This window comes from Penicillium malachiteum, assembly GCF_028827825.1.
Source record: "Penicillium malachiteum strain IBT 17515 chromosome Unknown utg000001l:1.0-8184562.0:1.0-8186909.0, whole genome shotgun sequence".
In the NCBI taxonomy this organism is placed as follows: Eukaryota; Fungi; Ascomycota; class Eurotiomycetes; order Eurotiales; family Aspergillaceae; genus Penicillium; species Penicillium malachiteum.
In genome coordinates, this window is record NW_026643094.1 from 6,016,204 (window position 1) to 6,038,052 (window position 21,849).

Sequence of the window (21,849 nt, forward strand, 5' to 3'; positions counted from 1 at the left end):
ACTTCCACTTCCTCCATTTCCCCACCACCTCCTCCCCCCACAACAGGACTCTTCTTTCTTCGTCTCCCAGACACACGATTTTGTTATTCAAAGCGTCTCAATCAATTTGCTTTCCACATTCTTTGTCAGTCTCTCCAGATTTCTTTACCGACTAGTCACCATGAATGCGTTGGGCCCTCCTCACCCGATGGGCCCACCCCAGGCTCAGCTTCCTGGTCTAGGTCGAGACCTGGAGACTGCTACTCGCCGTCGAATGAATGCGCTTATCTCAGCGCTGCTGAAGGACACCACATGGTTCAACTACGTGGACGTCCTTGAGTGGGATTATGAAGAGATGAAGGCGTTGGTGGCAACCGAGATGGTACCTGACCAGCCCAGTTTACTGGGTGGTGCCGCGAGTTCGAACCTTGACCAGTCGACTGATGGTACCTCCAACATGGGTACTCTTAGCCGATTTCCCTTGGAGATCATACATGAGATGATGAACCACATGGACATGCTCACCTTGTCGAGATTTGGTCGCACCTGTCGTTATGCTCTCGAGGCTTTCAAAAGCCAACCTACGTACAAGCTACTGATGGAGAATTCCAATAACAAGCTCCCAGAGCTGCTGTCATCCACCAAAGTGATTTATTGGCACAGTCTTCTCAACTTGAAGGCGGAGCTTCAGTTCCCAACTTGCCGAGCATGCGGTACTCTCACCTCATACCTTTATCTCCCGACCTGCGAGCGACTTTGCCGAAACTGCGGTGAATTCGACAAAAACTACTGGGTCATTGAGACCTACGATGCGGAAACGGCGTTTAACCTCGATATGGAGGATTTGCGAAGCGGGGTCCCTATTACATGCCTCAAGCCAAGCGCATATCACGGCCCTCATTTCCCTGTCGCTCGACGCGGCACTTCATACCTATGTCCTGTCAAGTCCGTCATGGAAGTCGCAGTCCGACACTGGGGCTCTGTGGAATTAATGCGAGAGGCTGCTGAACAAATCTCACCCGACCGATTCTCCGATTGCACTGAGCGCGAACTCACCGATGCCGCACTATTCCGTTACCTGCGTTCCGACCAGCCTCCCCTCGACCCCAATGTCTCACAAGATTTACTAAAAGGACGTCTTCGAGCTACTGACCTGAATGGTTTGGCTAGCACAGCTAGCACCTGGTTTCCCCCATGTACCGGCACCCCGCGCCACAGATTCCACCGAGCGCTTCTATTGCAAGGGCTGCAAGTGGTGTATCGATAAGGGACTCGCACCCCTGCCCGATGCGCTTGAGTACATGGGCATAGATCCGCAATCCGATAAGTCCCAGGTCGCCCTTATCCTCGCTACTCGTGCTCGAACCGCCCGAAGCTGTTCTGACCTCTTTGTTCACGTTATCTCTTGTCTTGGCTGCTGTGTTATTATGTGGAACGCTCGAGCCACCGATGCAGACCGACAGAGAGTACAAGCTGCTGCGAGAGCCTAGATCTGTTCCTGAACGATGGGATGATAATGGCGTGGCTTCTTGCTGGTGACAGGAGTTCGTCGGGTTTTAGGGGACTAGGAAACCTTTCTTTTGCAAAGATGGAAAATCCAGAGAGATCACCGTGAGGCACACTTCAAGTCTTTCCAGACATCTGAAGTTTTCCAAGTTTGTCTCATATTCGAATGTCTTTAGTTCAGTGTTACTAGGTGGAGTCCTTAATCACGTCTTACTAGTTATTTCATTTCCAGCTTCTCTTAAAGATTCAACGCTCATCTAGTTCTTGGTCGCGAATTTGAGCCTCAAGCTCTAGAAAAATGAGTACTAGTAGAACCTCTATATAGTCTTCTCTCAATACTCGTGCTCTTGAACTTTTATTCACCTTGAATAATACCCAAGGACAGGGGCGGAATCGGCATACGGCTTATCCGTATGGCCACCAGTTGACTATATCCAACTATATAGCAGCTACCCTTCCCTTCAAATGTTTCAGGTAACACTCCAGGTAGTCCTGCAGGTACTTAGATAAATGGGAGAGTAGATCAACAGCAACCTGTAGATGATACTGCTACTGACTGAGTACTTGGGTCGGATCTTTTACTAGTACTTTGCCTTATACTCAAAGCTTTTGAAGAACCATTTAGTTTCCGAGCCTAGAAGCTGTATACTTCTAGATCATGATATTTGAAACAGACTCGGATGCTTGAAATTATAGTCCCTTCAAATCTGCGCATATAGGGACCGGAACTGATTGGTGTCAGAGGCTCAGAGCCTCCACACATATGTGGGGTCTCATATCAACGGAACCGCCTCAACTTGACCTTCAACAACTTCCCCTCTTGCAGTTACCACTAACCTGCAACATTTCGTTATACCCACGGCAAGAACACGCGAATAAAAAGAGAAGGCGAATCTTTTCCAAATTCTTTGACTCTTGCTGGCGCCTTCCAAATTTGTCCCGATCTTGTTTCAGTGTCGGCACTGTGAACCTTGGAAGTTTACTTTAAGATCCCGACGCTCTAGAGTCTAGGGTCATCACAACTACCAGCACTTACCAGCCCAGGAGATATATCGACTTACCTACCAGTGCCCAGACGCGCCTCATGCAATTTTAAATACAGCTATCACTCATCGATATTCGGCTATTCAAAGCGCCCCAGAGCTTACCTTTCTCCCCAGTTGCTTCCAGCGGATAGCATTGCTATTTTCTTTTTCTTTCTTCTTCCACTTCTTTGTTTCCGAAATCCACGCCTGCCATGCTGTCCCAATCAACGACAGGTAGGCAGATGGGAGAGAAGAGTCTGTCTTGCCCCCAGTGTAAGAAGGTCTTCAAGAAATTCTACGCTCTGAGAGATCATTTCACTTCCGTGGGCCATCCGCTCCGCTGTGAGGAGTGTAATCTCGACTTCGAAAATGCGACACATACAATAAAACACCATATCTCACATTCACAACCGAAAAAACCCAGTCGTCCTAAGATAGAATCAACAAGAACTACCGCGCAGAACGCCGAACCATCAGGGAAAAATCGCCCGGGCACCATGGAAAAAGCAAATCCTAAAGGAGGCCGGGGTTCAAGTTTCCGAATGACTGCCGAGGCCGATGAGTTTGTGCCAGCAGGTAAGTCAGCCCATGGTGTTGATTAAGTGCACTGAGACCAAACAAAACTAATTCATGACATAGACGCTCACCCAAGCGAGAAGGATCTGATCAATTTTTCTCCCTCACACCCGGAAAGCCTTACTCGCATGTTGATCTGTAAATGCCACACAGGGAGCCGCCTATTCAAGCACGGATTCACCGTGCCATGGAATATCAAGAGCAGGAAGAAACAACATTCTAAAGGCTCGGTCGCCGGCTTCGAATTTATTACATTGCCAGATGCATCCGGTGATTGTCCCCAGAGAAAACGAGAGGCTATTGTTATTGACTGTGAGATGGTTGAGGTGACAGATGGTCGCCGAGAAGTTGCCTTCATGACTGCACTTGATTTTCTCACTGGTGAGATTCTGATCAATCACTATGTCCAACCACGATCACGAGTTATCAACTGGAATTCCAGATATAGCGGAGTGGTGCCTAGCGCTATGAGAGCTGCAGTTTCATCTGGTTATGCACTGACATGGGATGGAGCACGCGATCTGCTGTGCAAATATGGAGACACAGAGACAGTTTTGATAGGTCACGCTCTGAATAATGATCTTGATGTCCTCGGTATCGTTCATCTGAACATTGTGGACTCGTCGATTTTAACTTGTGATGCGGTGTTTCCAGATCTCCCCTCGGACAAGGCCCAACCGCGGTCTTGGGGGTTGAAGACATTGACAAAAGAGTTTTTAGGCTATGATATCCAAAATAGCAAGAATGGTCACAGTGCCATGGAAGATGCATACGCAACACGAGAGGTTGTAACATGGTGCATTACCCAACCCGATCGGCTAAATGAATGGGCAACGTGGCACCGGAAGATTGAGGATGAGCGACAAGCTGAAAGAGAGAAGAAGAGGGAAGAAGACCGCAAGAAAAAGGCGGCAGAGGCGAAGAAGAAAGCAGAAGAGGCAAAAAATAAGGCTGAAGAGAATGGCGAAGACACAAATTGGTACGCAAGCACATACTCGTTGAGCTTATGTTCTTCAATCCGAACAAGACTAATCATGGATATAATGGTGAAATAGATTGAGGAGTTTGCTTTGATCCCTAGTACTATTGCTGGTTTCAGATGAATCAAGGAACCTTATTACCATAAAAGCATCAATACGTCTCTGCATGATGCTAGATGCAGGGATAAATATAGCTTGAATTTCATATTGAAACTTTTAAGGAGATGATGAATATCATAATATGATAGAAAAGCAGATTTGAGCTGATCTGGTTGGAAATGTCCACGCTGCAGTCGTTGTAGCCGTTGTCATCGGGTGAGTATAGTTTCAACTTGAAGTTGATGGTGACTAAATGTCTTTGGGAATTCTAGGAAAAGAACCTGAACATCGAGATCTAGACTTCAAGTTCAAATGTTGCTAATAAGTACATCATAGTGGCTGTGCTTGGGTGGGGATCTTACAGGGGGCGACCACATGGCCAAAACCTATTTTCCTACCATGAATTTAGACCATCTAGCTAACAACCAGTTGTTTTATCATATTTTTATTTTTATTTTTATTATTTCACAAAGATTTTGATCCATAGATAATATTTAGGTCTAGGGTAAGAGATCACTAAAGTAGGATATATCTAAAGTGAGGGATATGTAAAGTAAGAGATGGTTAAAGTGAGAGATGGCTAGTAGTAAAATAAGAGATAGCTAAATTTAAAAGGCTAATTAGATTTAGTAGATGGTGGTAAGGCAGGTTATTTCTATTTATTTTTTTTTTCTAGCAGCCATATATGATATATGTAGGCCCCGTACCTAGTAGGGGATCTGCAACCACCTGTCCCCTCAAGATGTCTATTCCTATTAAAGATTAGTGGTTTAAAGGTGCAACATCAGGTGACAGCTGTTTGACTTGGCTTCGGTAAGCTCTTCTTGCCCCTCACATCCACATCTTTACAACTTGACATTCTTCACGAATTCCTGTCTGATTCAGACGAGCGCAGCATGCAAGTATTGATCTTCTGCATGCCGTGAGATCTGCATTTCGGTGCCCTGGAATTGGCCCTCAACTACCCACGATACTACATGCCATTCGGACCATCCAAGTCTCAAAGCTCAAGTCACACTGTCATTGAACCCACAGGAACATTATCTCTCACAAATTCCAATATCGATTGGAACCATGCAAGATGGTTACGAGCCAAGGCCTGATACATGCCCCGCGGCCCCGCCTGAAGCCCGCAATTCGGCTTGCGCAAGCAGTATCGGAATACGAAGCTGATCTAACAAGAGCTCAAAAAGAAGAGTTCAATTACCATCGATCTCACGCGTGTGAGAAACCACCGTCAATCCAAGATGTCATGCATATAACCGCGGATATTGACGAGCGACTCTCTAGTAAAATACGAGGTCGCTGTTTGGGAACAAGAACGACAAACTTTCTGCAATGTGTTCAGCAATTCACATCCTTAGGAGACATTATCGTGGGAGGTACACAAAATTTGGTCGCAAGTGGGGTGTGGGCGCTGGTTCGGACATCATTAACAGTCTGTATCCCCGCAATTTGCTCCGAGAATGCATATTCTCCGCAGATGGAATTGAGTACTCACCAATTCAAATTTAGTTGATTCTGAATTTTTCGTCGTATTTTGAGAAAATATCCAATCTTTTCATGGTAATTGGGCGATCTGCACCGCGATATGAAAAACTTGCTCTTTTATACCCCCGCTCCAAGGAGCTACAGTCCTTTCTCATCGAATACTTCGTGGTCGTTGTACGACTTTGTCATCGGATCCTCAAATTTACACAGAAATCTGCGCTAGGCAAGTTTGGGGCTACTTTAAATGATTCCGACCTGATTAACTTTCAAACTCAACTCGAATCTCGATCGAGGGATATCAAAGATGAGGTTGCCTATCTTATGGCTCAGAGAATAGAAGAGCAAGCTAGCTTTACTACACAGCTGTGGTCGAGGAAGTATTCAAAAGAGGTGGCCCACCAGCGCCAAATGAAGGCTTATTTCGGAGCATTGGAATTCTGCTCAACATACGATTACATGTCTCCATGGAAGCAGGCGCGCCGACTTGGCAAGACGACTTTATTCCATGAATGTCTAAATTATTTGACATGGCGCGAGAGGGCCTACTCATGTTCCCTGATCCTCACGGGAAGGCTTGGATCAGGGAAATCTGTATTGCTGGCAAATATGGTTGATGACCTCAACCTACATCATCGTGGTCAGAATATGACAGTGGCCTTTTCGTTCTGTCGCCACGATCTACCTGAAAGCTTGAAGCCACGGATAATCATTGGCTCTATCGCGCGTCAGCTAATATGGTCAATGCCTGGACTAGCCGAGCGAGTCAACGGCTATAATCTTAAGGGACAACAGGATGAATTTGAAGCTATCCGCAACCTCCTTGGAGCTTTACTACCACCAGGCTTCAAGGCATACCTGGTTATTGATGGGTTGGATGAATGTGAACCGGAAGACCGAAGAACAGTGATACAGGAAATTCGATGGCTTCAACAAAGATTTTCATTGCTTCTCTGTGCTTCTGTTCGGAAGGAACCACGCGACCCTTACAGAATTGATGACGCGTGGGAAAAGTTCGAATCCGTTGATATTACGGCAATACCAGACAACGCCAGCGATATTGAGATATTCATTGAAACAGAACTAGAATCTCGTATCACCTCTGGAAAGCTGACGATCGGAAACCCCATTCTTGTTCTGGAGATCCAGGATGCTTTGCTGAAAGGTTCTCAAGGAATGTTCCTTTGGGTTGCACTTCAGATTGATAACCTCTGCACAATGTGCACAGATGAGGCTATCCGGCAAGCGTTGGCGGACCTCCCGCAAACCCTCTCTGAAACCTTCGATCGCATTCTGCGAAAGTTCGACTCAACCTTGGCTCGGTCATATCAGAACTCAATATTGGAAATCATAGTTGCGGCCCGCTATCCCCTGACACCGGAGGAACTACGGGAGGCTCTCGGCGTGATTCCCGGCGACACTACATGGGATGAATCTCGACTTGTGAATGACATATTTGGCATTTTGACATGTTGTGGAAGCTTATTAACAATCGATGAAGAAGAAAAGACCGTTCGGCTTGTTCATAGCAGCGTTCGGCAATTTCTAGTCGACTCCGACTCTGGCGGTGCAGCGGCACGATTTACACTCTACAGCGTTCAAAAGAAGATGGCTGATATCATTACCACCTATCTCAATTATGACATTTTTGAACGTCAAATATCAACCACAGTCAAGTCCAACGTCGAAGTCAACTCGACACCTGCGAGGATCTTGGACTCAAATTTTGAAGTTCCTACGGTTGTGCGGGACATCGCTGTGAACCTCTTGAAATTACGAAGGGTGCCAGGTTTTAATATGGGGAAAACCTTGGAACAACTCCGCGCTCGACCTCGAACTTCCGCCGCTAACCCTTTAAAACTTCTTGCATATGCAAAATTCAACTGTCTGTTCCATATCACGTGTGTCCTGGAATCAAGAGAGTCTCATGAGGTCGATGCTTCATTTCTCCGGTTGCTTAATGGCACAATGGTAGACATAAATACCAGTGACGGACAAAGACTGCTCCTTTCAGCTTCTGGAAAGGGGAGCGAGGCAGTTGTCAAAATCCTCCTGCACTCTAGCCAACTAAACCCAAATTCAACCGATCTCTCTGGACAAACACCATTATTTCTTGCAGCTGCTTTCGGTCATGACACGGTAGTCAAACTCTTACTCAGTGTCAGGTCCATTGACCCCAATATCAAGAGCAAGAAGATTCAAACACCGCTGCACATTGCGATTGAGAAAGGTCATAACAACACAGCTCAAATTTTAATCGAATCGGGACGAGTGAATATCAACGCCAAAGATCATTCCGATAGGACGCCACTGCACATCGCGCTTCAATCACTTCATACCGATCCTGTTGCAAAAATACTCCTCCAATCTCCATCTATCCTTCCCGATGAACAGGATTGCCAGGGTAGAACACCTCTCCAAAACGCCCTTGAAGGAGGCAATGTGGCCGTTGCAAAGATTCTCCTCGCAAGCAAAAAAGTGAAAACAAACACTAAAGACGAAAACGGGCGATCTCCCCTCCATCTCGCAGTCAAATTCGACCTTACAGGCGAGATCGTCCAAACCCTCCTCGAATTCGAGTCCACAGACCCAGATGCAGAAGATGAGAAAAAGGTCACACCCTTGCACCAAGCTGTGAAAAGCAGCAATCTATCAGCCATGAAAATCCTTCTCGAATCAGGAAGACTCAATCCTCCTTTTCGGGTAAATGGCAGACACCTAAATCCAAATAGATGGACTGTAATGCATGCGGTTGCACAACACGGCGATGAAGAAATGACCAAACTGCTCCTCAGCTATGATCAAGTGGATGCGAACGCACGAGACTACGACGGGAAGACACCATTACATTATGGCTCATCAGCTGATAACGTGATTTTTGTGCGATGTATGCTTGGATCTGATAAGGTCCTCGCAAATGCGAAAGATGATTTGGGAAGAACGCCGCTTCATATTGCTTTCATGCATAATAGTCGTGCTGTTGCGGATCTGCTGCTATCGTGTGAGAAGGTGCAGTGTGATGTTAATGAAAAAGATAACGAGGGACTCTCGCCGCTTGATTACGTTGATTTGCTTCAGAATTTGACGATGGGGAATTCTTCTTCGTCGGGTAAAGAGCTGACTATCTCTGTTAGGAGGGCGAGAGAGTTGAGGGAGTTGAGAGAAGTGAGGAAACAGGTGGGAGATTATGGATTGTAGATAAGTGGTTCTTCAGTGTTGAAACCTGTATTTAAGTAAAAGAAATATGAACATCGTCCAGGGACGAGAAAGAAAAAGAATATGTACACCGAAAAGAGCAAACGCTCGGTATGTGAATTTCCGAAGACTCAAGAAGAGCCTTCAGTAGATTGTGGACTTGGACTGAATTGTCCCTCATTCCAACGATCAAGTATCTTCTTCACTTCCTTAAATGCAACAGGTTTCGTGAGAAAGAGATCCATGCCAGACCCAAGGGCCTCTTCCTCATCGACTGTACTGCTAAGACCCGTCAATGCAATAATGGTCGAAGCCTTAACTTCATCGTCCCGACCTTTCTCAAATGCTCGAATAGCGCGTGTAGCCTCAAATCCATTCATTACTGGCATGGATATGTCTATGCCAGGTGAGTCTCAGGTCGTGAGTTATGAAGAGATAGGGAAATTAGGAGAAATGAGTTATCTTACCCATGAAAATAATGTCGTACCCCTGTTTGTCACCCTGGACGGCTTCCACAGCTAGCTTGCCATTTTCGGCAGAGTCTATTGCGGTCAGAGCGCGTTTCTTCAGGAATGCGAGCATCAGGTTGAGATTTATTTTGTTATCCTCCACTACCAGAACTCGGGCACCGGGGATTTCAGGGGGAATTTCTATCTTGAGCTCGTTCCCAGGAAGCCTTGGCGGTGGATTGGTAGTTTCTTTGGAGCTTGGACTAATTTCTTGGATGTCGGGTTCAGGGGTCTGGTGTGTTGCTGATTCTCCAATGTGTTTGTTGGATGTGTCACTATCATAGGAAGGATTCTCAGCTTGATGTGGTTTCGCAGGTCGTTCAGGTAGAGTTATTGTTTCAATTTTATCAAAGGTCTTTCTCTCATCAAGACATTTCTTAATAAATCGAGCAAGTTTGTGTGGACCCCAGGGACGATTGATGATGTCAATATTTTGAGCTATGCAAGGGGGAATCGCGTGGGTTGAATCATGACCGACATATTCGTTGCTGAGAACCAGTGTCGGCGTATTCAAGCTGGCTAATTTGGAGATATTATCCTGGGTGGGAAACCCGTCAAGTAGAATGAGATCGACTTCCGGTTGAGTCTTTGATGAATATGAAGAAACATTTAGACCAAACCAGTCTGTGATATATTGAGACACTGTCAACCACGATGAGCTTGTTGAGCCATCTTCAAGTTCCGTATTCAAGATGGCCACAGTTTGATCAGAGTGAGCTTGACGTAGGATACGAGAATAATCCAGGGTCGTCGGTCGGTCACGAATTTCTCGAACAGTTGGAGATGTTGGTGTAAACTGAGTGTCGAGTTCATGGTCGGGGCGGATCAAGGGAATCATGACTTTTACCGTCGTTCCTTTGCAGAGTTGACTTTGGACATTGATAGATCCACCAAGAGTTTTAAGTAAGCTTCGAACAATGGATAGACCGAGACCTGAGCCCGTTGCCAGTGAGTCCTCTTGTACGAATGGAACGAAGAGCCTTGAACGCAGAAACTCCTCTGACATGCCGCGGCCCGTGTCGGAAACTGTCAATACAATGAGATCTTCTTGGGTTGTGTGTCGTGAAGACAAGCCATCAACATCCAATCGAAGCGATACTTGACCTTCGGATGTATATTTCATCGAATTGCTGAAGATGTTCATAATGATTCGACGCAAAGCTCCGGGGGGGAAGTGGTAAACCCAATTATTTGGTGCGATGTCAATAGTCACGTCAACTTTGGAACGCTCAGCCTTGTCTGTTTTCCCTTGCCTCGTTTCAAGTGATGTCAAAACATCTGAGGAGGAGAAGGAATTTTGAATGTGATTATGACCTAGACAAACCCCATCGACGACTTCCTCAGCTAGGATGGAGAGGTCCGTTGATGAGTATGTATCCAAGTGTGCTGCAGACCGATGCATCTTTTTCAAATCCGGGACAGAAGCCCTTCGTCGATTCAAGTGTCGAAATCGCTTCTCCAGTGATAGGATCTTGCTGTAATCCAGTACTTGATTCATTGTATCGAGTAGGGTACGACCGCAGGCATTGATTGTATCCATGAGTGAGTCCTGGTAGTGGTCCAGGGTGGTAGCTTGTAGTATTTCCGCTGCGGCTAATATTCCATGAAGAGGACTTCGAAGTTCATGGCTGATTGGCATTCATTAGGTTATGAGTTCGACAGGGTGCAGACTCGGACATATAAATTTAGGGGAAACTCACGATATACTTCCAAGAAAATCAGCTTTTTGACGGTCGGAGATCAGAGATTCCACTCGGCTACACTCCACCATGATCGAGGATCCAAAACTCAGCAAAGAGCTCAGCTCAACCGAAGGGTCAAAGACATCGGTCTCGTTGTCATTCCAACAGAAACAACCACCAAACCACTGTGAATTTGCTGCATTCCAGAGTGGGACGAACATGACCTGAGACGCACCCGGAAAGTACAGATTCAGAAAATGATTCTCTTTCGATTTCCATTTCCTTCGACCTCTGGTTTGAATTGAGTCTCTTCTTGAGACTCTACGCCCCGAGTCTGTATGCGATCCGTCCTCGCTGTCAGAGCTGGAGAGCTGACCGTCGCGATGGAGAGACCAGATTCTTCCTTGTTGATATTTATTGAGCAGCCGGTGGAGAAATCCTTCATCCATGCCTCTCACCGGATATGGAACGGCCAAATCTTCACCTGGCCCGTATGTGCCTTCTGCCGTGGAAATGGCAAGGAGAGAAGCAGCTTTCCCTGGTTCCAGCGAGCCAGATTCACTATCACTTGCTTTATCGAGGAAAGGATCATTGCCCGTCTCCATGAAAGCCACGCCACTATCTGCCCCGAGTTCAAGACTTTCTCGGATGAGATTCGCGGCACGTCGAAAAGTGGATGAAGTGCCTATTTTCACATCAATGCCATCAGTCCCGATATCAGGGCGGTTTTCAGATGGGTTCGAATTCAAGCTAGACGTGTTGGACGAGTCATAATCACTGGACCCTGACGCCACTGAACTTCCACGGCTACTGCTAGAGGGCGAACCCTTTGAAGATATGCTGCGTCTTTTTTGGTGGGATTTCCTTCCTCCCGAAGGAATGCTCGCATTGCTTGTCTGTCGACTCAATGCTTCATGGGGCTTGCTGGAAAAGCTTGAGCGGCCTTCGACAAAATGGCTTATACCCCGTGACAAACGAGCAGCGCGTCGACCTTCGGAGGCTTGACGGCTCACCTTCAAGAAGTCCATGATTAAAACTGCCATGTGACCCATGGATTCGCGTTCTTTGAATGAAAACTCAGCATGTGGCTTGGTGTCAAGAACGAAAAAGCTGCCAACATTGATGCTGCTGTCTGTGGTGAGAGGCGTTCCAGCGTAAAATCGAAAGCTCGGATCTTCCGTAACAAGAGGAAGGTGGCGATATCGTTCATCTTCAGACATATCATTCGAGATTATGAAGCTATAGTCACCCCGTTCTCGATTAGATGGGGGTAGTGCAACAGTATCCTAGTACAAGTATGAGTGGGTGCTCACTGATGATCAATTTCGGACTAACCTGACACATATTCCATGATCCAACGTTGAGAGTAGAACATCCTGCATACAAGCCTTCACTGAGTAGGTCATATTTATTTGTGCCATGTGTAGTTTGGCCTGCCTGCGCAATGATGAATTGAGAGTCGCGATCGGATACACTGAACGGTTAGCGATTCTAGTCAAATTAAAAGGACATCGGACCGAATATCCACGAGACATAAGATGGTTTCATACCTGATGAACACACGATCTACATCCAGACGTAGGGCAGCTAACTGAGCGAAGGAGTTAAGCGTGGCGTTCGCATCACCGAGAATTAATGAGTCGGGCAACGGACGCATTAAAGCGACAGCAGGCTCTGGTGAAGCTGATAAACATTCTGGTGGCTGTGGTGAAATGCATGGTGAACGACCTCGGCTATTATCGGCCTGAGGCAAATCAACGGGACCAAAATAATTCTGGTCACAACTTGAACTATCAGTTTCCGGTGTTGTGTTCTCGTTGATAGAAGAGAGACGTTCTGGACGAAAGTATCGGTACACTTCACGAGCTCGACGACCCGAGCTATGTTCCTCGGCTGTAGTGACCTGTGTAGTAGACGCCATTATCTGAAACGCGGGGTTGTTTTCAAGGTTATTCTAATTCCGCTGCTAATCAACAACCTTAGAGTTGGAATCTAAGAAGTAGGAAAGTAGCGAGAAAGTGAACTTTTGTTCTGATCTTGGTGTGAGGTTATTGAAAATCCATCGAAGACCGGTAGTAATGTATGAAGGGATAGGATTGTGTGTATATTTCCTCCCGAGGTGTGCAGCTATCCAGGGCAACTGCAAGTTTTGAACATTAGAGGCGCTTCCATAGAACTTGGACGGATATTTGGTATCGGGTTAGACGGGCTTAGAAAATAAGAAAGGTTGATATAGCGGGAAATAGATGAATTAGGCCAGGAAAATATGGGTCTCGACCACGATCTACTAGTATAGACGTGGATACAAAAAAGAACTAGAATCAGACATGTTGAAATGATTTCAAGAAATTGAACCTTGGAAGCGATGCCTCGGAAAACATTAGTATCCACATCTATTATTGGTGGAAAGGGACGCGGCAGTCATATCTGAGACCAAGTGTGTACATCTGAGATCAGTCACCTCAAGTGCTGAGAAGTGACAACGTCAACTGATGTCAACTGGTGTGGATCAAGTGAATCAGGGGGGGGGAAGATCCAGGGGACTGGAACCTTCCAGGTATTCCAAGATTTGATTACTTTTGAGTACTTTTGAGTAACAGACAAGGATCTATAATGTAAGTTACCACCTTGGAATTCTAGACTAAACTAAATATAGTCTAGTGTGACAGAAAACAAGATATGACATTCTTGATCTCGGCACGCAGTCCACCAATCATATTACTCAAATCCACTCAAATCCCATATAGACTCGTGCTTTCCTTTTCGGGTGGCTGATTGACCCTTTGGGGAATCATTTCCAAGTCTTTTGATTCGTTGAAAATGTAATATATTTCAAGTTATATTATGTAGTATTCTATTATTGTTCTTTTTATGGCCTGGTTTGAAATAATTCAATGTTCAAAATAATAGAAGGGAATCTCCCATCCAGATGTCTACATCCACATGTTGATAGACAGCCCTGGAGGTAATACGTGGGCTGTTTGTACTCTGTGTCAGGTGCACATGTGAACTTTGAACTCTTTTATCTATAAGACTGTGTCGGATTTGAACTGCATTTAATCTCTCAAGCCACCTTAGCCACAATAAGAAAATTACACTACGTCATTTAGTCCCTTTGAGAACACGTCGGAGAGAGCTTGGGATCTGATACGTCGACCTCGCGTTTCATGCCGAGGTGTCGCAGACATCTAAGCTACTGGGTCCACCCCTATCCCTTAGCTCCAACTGACCATTTTCCCTTCTAGCCTTTCTCTCACATTCCGTTAGCTTTCTGATCATCCGTCATCTATTGATCGTTTCTTCCTAAGTGCTGGCGCTGATCCGGAGCAACGTCTCGGGTCTGTGCACATGACATCCTTCAAAATGTCGGAGTTCGCCTGCACCAATATCATGGGCGTGAATTTCGAGCTCACAACTCGGTATCACAAAGACACGGACTCAATATGGATACCTATGAAAGCTAACCGATCACTAGATATGCAGAGCCACAGCCAGTGGAGCTGGACGCGTTCGGCCTTATATGGTAGGTTTATAATCAAACATTCTATGGACATTTAAGCTAATCAAACTTGTGCCAGCTCTGCCAAAGACCGCATCTTAGGTCGATTGGTCGCTATTAAGAAAATCACTAGACCGTTCGGATCAGCCATTCTTGCGAAGCAGGCCTTTCGCGAGGTTAAACTGCTCCGATATATGAAACATGAAAATGTTGGTTTCCCAGCCACTCGAATCGCGCGGTCTATGAAAAGCGAAGCTAATACTTGCTTGTCCAGATAATTGGTTTAACAGATGTATTCATCTCACCAAAGGAGGATCTGTAAGGCATTTTATTTGATCAGATTATGATTGTGCCCTCCAGCTTACACCTTCAGCTACGTTGTAACGGAATTGATGTGGACAAATCTCCAAAATCTCATCGCACGAGGTCCAGTCCACAATGACTTCTCAAAATATTTCACTTATCAGATCTTGGTATGTCCATATCTTCCAAGGTTGAATTATTCCCAATGCAGACTTGGACATCTCTCGCTAATAACAACAGCGTGGGTTGAAATATGTCCATTCGGCTGGAATCATTCATCGCGACTTGAAGCCAGGGAGTATACTAATAAATGAGAATTGCGACCTTCGAATATGTGATTTTGGTCATGCAAGACTGCAAGACCACCATATGACAGGATATGTCACGACAAGATACTACCGTGCCCCTGAAGTCATGTTGAATTGGCAAGAATATACCGAAAAAGTCGACATATGGAGTGTGGGATGCATACTCGCTGAAATGCTAAGAGGAAAACCTCTATTTCCCGCCACCAGTCACGCCGATCAATTCAAGCTTTTTGTCAATCTTCTGGGTAATCCACCTCCCCGAACCTTGGAGAAAATCAAGAACAAACATGTAAGCGCCAAAATTGGCAACCTGTTGATCCATAACTGATATTCGGGATTTTCTAGACGAAAGCTTTTGTACAAACATTACCGCAGTGCAAGCGAGAATCATTGAGAGAGACTTTTCCTGAAATAGACAAGACAGGTGCAGTTGCTTCCACCGGAGATATACTCATCCATATAGCTAACAATCGCAGCCTCTGAACTCATCCAAAAGATGCTATCATTCGATGTGGACGACAGGATCAGCGCGACAACAGGCCTCTCGCATCCATACTTCGAGCCTTATCATGACCCCACAGATGAGCCAGTGGTAAATTCTGGTTTCGATTGGCGATTCGATAACGTGGATGTGTCCATAGATGCCTGGAAAGCGGCAGTGTATGTGCGTCCATTTCCATCGATCAGGATTTGGCTAATCGATTTTTGATTGCAGCTTTAAGGAGGTATTACTATTCCGTCAACATGCCACACAAGAAAGACGCCAGACTACTATGCGCAATGCCATTATCAACGCCACTCAAAATCGTGTGACCACCGAGGTGGCGGCGTTTCCGATTACAGAGATTCAGCATTTCCCAGTCATGGAAGGGAATGACTTTACTGATGATGACATGGCATGTTTCTTAAACGATTTTATTTAATGAGCCAGGAATGACCCTCACTATCTTTTTATTCCTACGACATACTAGCATCTCTGAGCACGCTTAATACCAACTCAAGTTTTCTCATTATCTTTGTCAATATCCTTACTGGATCTGGAAAACAATCATACGTCGCTTTATCCGACCGATGGACTCGGTCGCATCAAGTTCATTTGCAGCTTGTGGAAATCTGCCCAGGTGTCTGCTACCCCGCCATATAGCATCCACTAGTAACAATGACAGCAATTATTCACACAAACTTAGGCCACTCTGTCTTCCCGATAAGGCACGATCTTCACCGGATAAATAAGCCCATAATCCTCTTCACTCGGTGGATCAACCTCCTCAGCCACCGCAAGCTTCCCACTTGTCTCGAGGACATCCCAATACGTGCGCAGACCATTACCTAGTGTGGTACTCACAGTAACCTGTACAATATTCTCTCCACGTCGGAGAAATTGGCCAATGTCTCTCCGAGCCCAAGTAATGTCCAAGGTTGGAAGCTGTTGCCCATTAATTGTGACGCGGACTGTATGTGTGATTGGTCCAAGATCAATGAAAGCACCAGAGACCTTGGATGAAGACGATGGAGACCAGGTGAAGCTAGTCTCGTAGTAGCCAATCCCGGATACATTCCTCAGTGAAGATGAGATCTTGTTCCATGGGATCAGGCTTGAGATTTGGAAGGTTTCATTGTTGCGGCTTTGCCCTTCTGCGTCGTATAGATCTGGTAGTGGGGTCCATGATTCGATAGTGAGATTCCAGCTACTGAGGTTGAATGAATCTGTTGACATTGGGGATAAGGATACTGTCTTTCCGTTTGATAGGCTGATTTCTCGAGATTTGCTATCGTAGGTCCTGAGGACAGTGAGGGAATTCGAGCTGTCCGTCGTGGGAAGGACAGGAGTAGTGGTATCTTGAATGTGAATAGCTGACTTGGCCTTTCGGTCAAATCCAACGATGATAGATTGATTACCGGCTAGTTCAAGCGGGATTGTTGTATGTGTTTTTGACTGGTTATAGGTAGTAATCCGAGTAACCTCTCCGGACCAAGCATCGTAGAAGAAAGGTACACCAGTTGTTTCAAAGGAAATGGTGCCAGATGTTTTGCTTTCATCAAGAAAAAGGCCGGTCGCATCGTTGTACACGTAAACGTAAGAAATTGCGTTGGCTGCATCCTCTCTCCAGAGCGTATACAATGTGCCATCCACTTTGGTGAAGCTCCGTGGAAGGATATTGAGAGACTCAAGAGTATTTGCAAGTCCATCTGAGGAAACTAAATGGACATTCTTAAGCCACTGTATCCCACTTAACGCTTGGACTGCCTTCGCGGCAGCGGTTGGGTTGTATCCACTGAAGTTTGAAGGCAGGCCACCTGGAAAGATGATTGGCAGACCCGCATGTGCATAATCGACAAGCTTCTCGACGCCAAAAGCTGTAAGAGACTCATTCGATCGAACAACCATAGCTTTGAACGCCTGTCGATTAGGCGCAAATACTCCATCAGACACAAGGGCTTCGGGAAGGGCGAAGTTGTCAGGACTAAGGTACTCGTAAGTGTATCCTGCAGACAATATCAACCTTGCGTTAGTGTGAGGGACGGCAAAGGTGGTTGAAGTAGTGGAGTCTTACCAGCGTCCTCCAAGTCGGTCGAATCATAGCTGGTCGAGATGCTTTTGTAGGTTGTAGACTTGGACCAGAATGCAATGTCCACTTTAGGAATTCCAGTCTGCAGAACAAATTGGTTTCTGGAAACCCAGTTCAAAAAGTCTGAATAGAATGCGAATGATGGCTGACGAGGTCCATGCATTTCCGAAAATAAATAAGCAAATGTTGTAAAGCCGGGCCACGTCGTATTACCATAGTTTCCGGAGTTCGGAAAGCCATGAATGATGAAATTGTTGACAGATCCTGCGAATGATCGTTTAAAGGTCCACAAAAGCTCAGACAGGGATTCCTGGTAGGCCGCTCCATAGAGCGCACCAGCCTCACTGGAAATGATTCTCTTCCCCGCGAGGTTCGCTGGCCCGGAGAACTGCCTATAGCCATCGATGTTTTCAGTGAAGCCGAGTGTCTCACACTCCGGGGCGTTGACGTGGGGGACATTTGCCAGCATATCCATGGGAAGATTGTATACAACTTGCGCGGAAAACTGAACTCCTAGACTGTTACTCCAATCCGTGAGCGCGTCCAGATACTCAGCGTTCAACTCAGTGAGCTAACTGGTCAGCCTATATATTCAATTTTTGAGAGACTACCTGGATGACACGAATTAATCAATCCGGGCTTGGGAATAAACTCACAGTCTGCTGATAGTCCACAATATGACTGTCGCCAGAGTCATTCTCGTCTGTTACATAAGTTATGTCTGAGGTTGTTCCTCCACCAGAGCCAACCAAAAGAGGGATATACTTGTTGACGCTATATCCTCGATTGGACAGGAACTTCTTTTGAAGGTCAGGTGTCCAGAAGGTAGCGACACTGTATTCCTGACTGTCTTCCCAGAGATAGTTTCCGACTTCACGAAGAAGAGCGCCAATCTTGCTGCTGAGGATTGACTGCTTCCAATAACTCGCGACAACCTGAGCACCGGCAGTTGAAAAATGATCGACCACCCAAGATCCGTTCTGGCTGTAGTTTGTGACGGGTGATTGTGGAACGGCGGTTTCAACTGAAGGGGACGTGGGGTCTGGGGCCTCGCGATACTCAGAGTGAGTCAGGTAGTATGCAAAGATAACTACCTGAGACCCAGATGAGGTTTTGTTGGAAGCGATAGTCAAGCTTCCATCATCACCAACAATGCTGGTAACATCGCGGAGAGAGCTTTCATAAAGCACAACCTCTGATGAAGTATTGGATTTGATAGTGCCAGTCGTCACTGCCGTCAGACGTCCAGATCCCCAGCCAGGGATAGTGCCACTGAATCCTGAACTGCTGCTAAATGTTGAGTTATATCCAGCAAGATCCCACAGAAGGCCATCATCGTTGTATGGTGCCGGAACACCAGCACCCTGATTTGGCCCATTGGCAAAGTCAATGATCAAGTCATTCTCTTTGGCAACCTCCAAGATAGTTTCAACCATTTCACCCCATGGAGTACTTCCGAAGTAGTATTCACTCCAGTCCGTCTGCAGAGGTGCAAGAAGCCCACCTCCATAGGTGGCAGAGTCTCCGTAAAGATAGTACCCCAAAAGTTCTATACCGCCTCCACCGGCATTTCCAATGGACCTCACATCCTCTGCAAGTGAACTGAGGGTCATCGACGCATCGTTGACCCAATACCTGAAACGTGGTCTCACATATGACGATGGATTTTGGAAAGTTCCATAATCAATATTGGGATTGACCTGGTCATCTGTGCCGACTGCAGAGACCGCCCTTACAGCAAAGGTAGCAGCTGCAATGACTAAAAAGGAACGCATTATGAATCTTTGCAAGGAAGATTCTTTAGCCGTGCGAAAATGCCAATGGAGTTGAACGATATCCAGTTCGAGACAACTATCCTCCTTTTATAGGATATCCCGTGGGAAAACATTGGGTAAATTAGCTGCGGGATAATGCTTGACCGAGGATTTGAGATGGCAAATACTATGCCTTGCAGTCTTACCGACGATTCATAACTCGGATTGTCCGAGTCATCTGCAGGATGTGGCTGAATATTGTCGATGTGGGGAAAGAGCGGGGTATTAACCTTTGAATTCAAGCGCAAGAGCGGGATTTGTGCCTGAAGTTATGTGCCTGAGCATTATTTGCAGCGAAATGATTGTTCCTGGATTCTGTTCCGGTGCGAGTGCCACCGAGGGAAGGGTGTGAAAAAGTTGACCTAGTTCGTGCGACGAAATGTAGACTGAATTCTGCAGCTGTATAAACATACTTTAGCTTAATACCGAGGTACAAATTTGAACCAATGCAACATTGAGCTAACATCTCCTGTGGCACTTTCATCTGACTGGTGACATGTGTGCCCGCCCTGCTCTCCACAGCTAGTACTCAAGTTTCTTTCGGTGACCGGTATAGATCAGACCGAGAGTAATGAGTACGGCAGGTCAAAGTTGATAGCTGATGAACTTAACCAGCCAGGCATAATGTACTATTGTCACCAGAATCACCACATGGTGAGGGATAAGGGTTCGGCTCCACCTTTTTTGCGGGGCTCCGCATTTCAATTTTCGAGATCGTCCCCACTTGACGAACACGAACAGACCCCTCACGCTCCAGGGTACCCGGAGGACAGTGAAATAATTCAAGTTCGAGTAATAGACCCATGATAAACAGTCAAACTCCCCAAATTGGCTATTCCGCTTCGGATCACTTCTGGTGCATGCAAGCTAATTGTAGAAATGTTGTGAGACCACCCCGATATCCTGCAAGTCAACCAAATCCTCTGGCGCAATTGGAGGTTCTCCACAGAACGGCTACTGGTTTACCAGAAAGGATAAGAGCGCAGAGTCATCAGACCTTGGAATTCAAATACTACGTATGGCTATTTAGTACTGACAATAAAGAGCTTGAAAGTGAAATGACTAAACAAAAAACATGAGGGTAAAGGACTTCCTCAAGTGAAGGCACGTTCCAAGGTCGGACATATTGACATAGTCCCGATATTCACTGGCCATAGAGATATTCATAATATGCCTCTATTCCTTAAGAGACAGTGATAGTAGAAGACCCACTGCTCTCATAACCTTCAGTGGAGACAATCTGGTAGTTGTATGATGTGCCCAGATCCATTCCAAGAGCAGCCCATGCATCGAAATGATTCGCTGTGGTGACAGTACCACTGGAGCGAGTGTCCGAACGAATTGACCAGTACTGATTGAAGGTAGCAGTGCCACTAACGGAAGGCTGATCGACCTGCTGATGTTCGTAGATGTCGTAGCTGGACCCATCACTGGTGACGGTTCCCTTATAGGTCATGGCGCTGCCAGGGTTGTAATCGCCATAGTTCTCAAGGATGTAGTATTCTACCAATGGGCTGGTAGTCCAGCCGTAGACAGAAAGGTACGCATTTCCACTCGGGTCGAAGGATCCGTCAAATGTGATATCACTACGTATCATTTTCTGTAAGTATGGGATTCTTAATGTTCTAGCATGTGTTCACTTACCGAGCAGCGCCGGTTGCCCATCCTTTGCCGGAAGTGAAGTCACCACAGTCCTCCCAGGTGACACTGTACTCGCCGGCATCCCCGTTGGTGTAGTCCACAGTACCACCTCCGTTGGTCCAGAAAGAATAGTAATAACCGTTGTTGGTTCCAGTCTGGCTGGTAGTGATGGTTTGGCGCTTAGCGTGGCGCTTGTGGTATTCTCCAGGCACGGCCATGACGCCCGTCACCACAGTGGAGGCTAGAAGAAGTGCGGTAAGGGAGTGCATGGTTGATGGATTGAAGATTCAAGCTTCAGGATTTGGTATGTCTTGATGAACGGAAATTGGGAAATCAGGCCCCGGAAAGCCTGCTCTCTTATATCTTCTCAAGAATTCCTCGTCTGAGGGTCTCCTTAACACAATCTACATCCGTTTATTTAACCGGTAGCCTATTCTGTTACAAGAATGATCCCCGTGCAGCTTTTTTCCTGTTGGGGCCTCTTCCCCCTAAAAGTTCCACAAATCGTCTTCCTGAAACACACCTCTCAGGTCCGGTGCCAGACCAATATCTAAGCCTAAACTAGACTTAGCGAGGCCGAAAATATCAAGGAGATCAGCTATTCCTGAAAATTCTTTCCATAATAGCCACGAACGACTCGGATCCAGCGGATAAAATAGGATGAGCCTGATTTAA

General features: G+C 46.2%; 7 protein-coding genes across 7 annotated transcripts; 4 read left to right on the top strand and 3 right to left on the bottom strand.

Annotated features, from left to right (window-relative positions):
* Positions 1-160: 160 nt before the first annotated feature.
* On the top strand, positions 161-1,469 carry N7483_002244 (uncharacterized protein; the record flags this gene model as incomplete). The annotated part of the gene is given in 2 exon segments (XM_057085681.1): positions 161-1,139; positions 1,150-1,469. The coding sequence occupies 2 exon segments, from the start codon at positions 161-163 to the stop codon at positions 1,467-1,469; spliced, it is 1,299 nt and encodes a 432-aa protein (XP_056951830.1).
* A 1,583-nt stretch (positions 1,470-3,052) lies between these two features.
* Positions 3,053-4,141, top strand: N7483_002245 (3'-5' exonuclease; the record flags this gene model as incomplete). The annotated part of the gene is made up of 2 exons (XM_057085682.1): positions 3,053-3,086; positions 3,150-4,141. 2 exons carry the CDS (start codon positions 3,053-3,055, stop codon positions 4,139-4,141), a joined length of 1,026 nt encoding a protein of 341 aa, XP_056951831.1.
* A 1,587-nt stretch (positions 4,142-5,728) lies between these two features.
* On the top strand, positions 5,729-8,851 carry N7483_002246 (ankyrin repeat domain-containing protein; the record flags this gene model as incomplete). The annotated part of the gene is made up of 1 exon (XM_057085683.1): positions 5,729-8,851. One exon carries the CDS (start codon positions 5,729-5,731, stop codon positions 8,849-8,851), a length of 3,123 nt encoding a protein of 1,040 aa, XP_056951832.1.
* Positions 8,852-8,979: 128 nt separating this feature from the next.
* On the bottom strand, positions 8,980-12,960 carry N7483_002247 (hybrid sensor histidine kinase/response regulator; the record flags this gene model as incomplete). The annotated part of the gene is made up of 5 exons (XM_057085684.1): positions 8,980-9,245; positions 9,316-10,985; positions 11,058-12,325; positions 12,375-12,513; positions 12,590-12,960. The coding sequence occupies 5 exons, from the start codon at positions 12,958-12,960 to the stop codon at positions 8,980-8,982; spliced, it is 3,714 nt and encodes a 1,237-aa protein (XP_056951833.1).
* Positions 12,961-14,402: 1,442 nt separating this feature from the next.
* Positions 14,403-16,072, top strand: N7483_002248 (mitogen-activated protein kinase HOG1; the record flags this gene model as incomplete). The annotated part of the gene is made up of 9 exons (XM_057085685.1): positions 14,403-14,458; positions 14,515-14,562; positions 14,618-14,747; positions 14,813-14,856; positions 14,912-15,011; positions 15,082-15,438; positions 15,495-15,573; positions 15,626-15,809; positions 15,865-16,072. The coding sequence occupies 9 exons, from the start codon at positions 14,403-14,405 to the stop codon at positions 16,070-16,072; spliced, it is 1,206 nt and encodes a 401-aa protein (XP_056951834.1).
* A 260-nt stretch (positions 16,073-16,332) lies between these two features.
* N7483_002249 (uncharacterized protein) lies at positions 16,333-19,494 on the bottom strand (the record flags this gene model as incomplete). The annotated part of the gene is made up of 3 exons (XM_057085686.1): positions 16,333-17,636; positions 17,705-18,290; positions 18,376-19,494. The coding sequence occupies 3 exons, from the start codon at positions 19,492-19,494 to the stop codon at positions 16,333-16,335; spliced, it is 3,009 nt and encodes a 1,002-aa protein (XP_056951835.1).
* Positions 19,495-20,716: 1,222 nt separating this feature from the next.
* Positions 20,717-21,443, bottom strand: N7483_002250 (uncharacterized protein; the record flags this gene model as incomplete). The annotated part of the gene is made up of 2 exons (XM_057085687.1): positions 20,717-21,119; positions 21,178-21,443. The coding sequence occupies 2 exons, from the start codon at positions 21,441-21,443 to the stop codon at positions 20,717-20,719; spliced, it is 669 nt and encodes a 222-aa protein (XP_056951836.1).
* Positions 21,444-21,849: the final 406 nt, after the last annotated feature.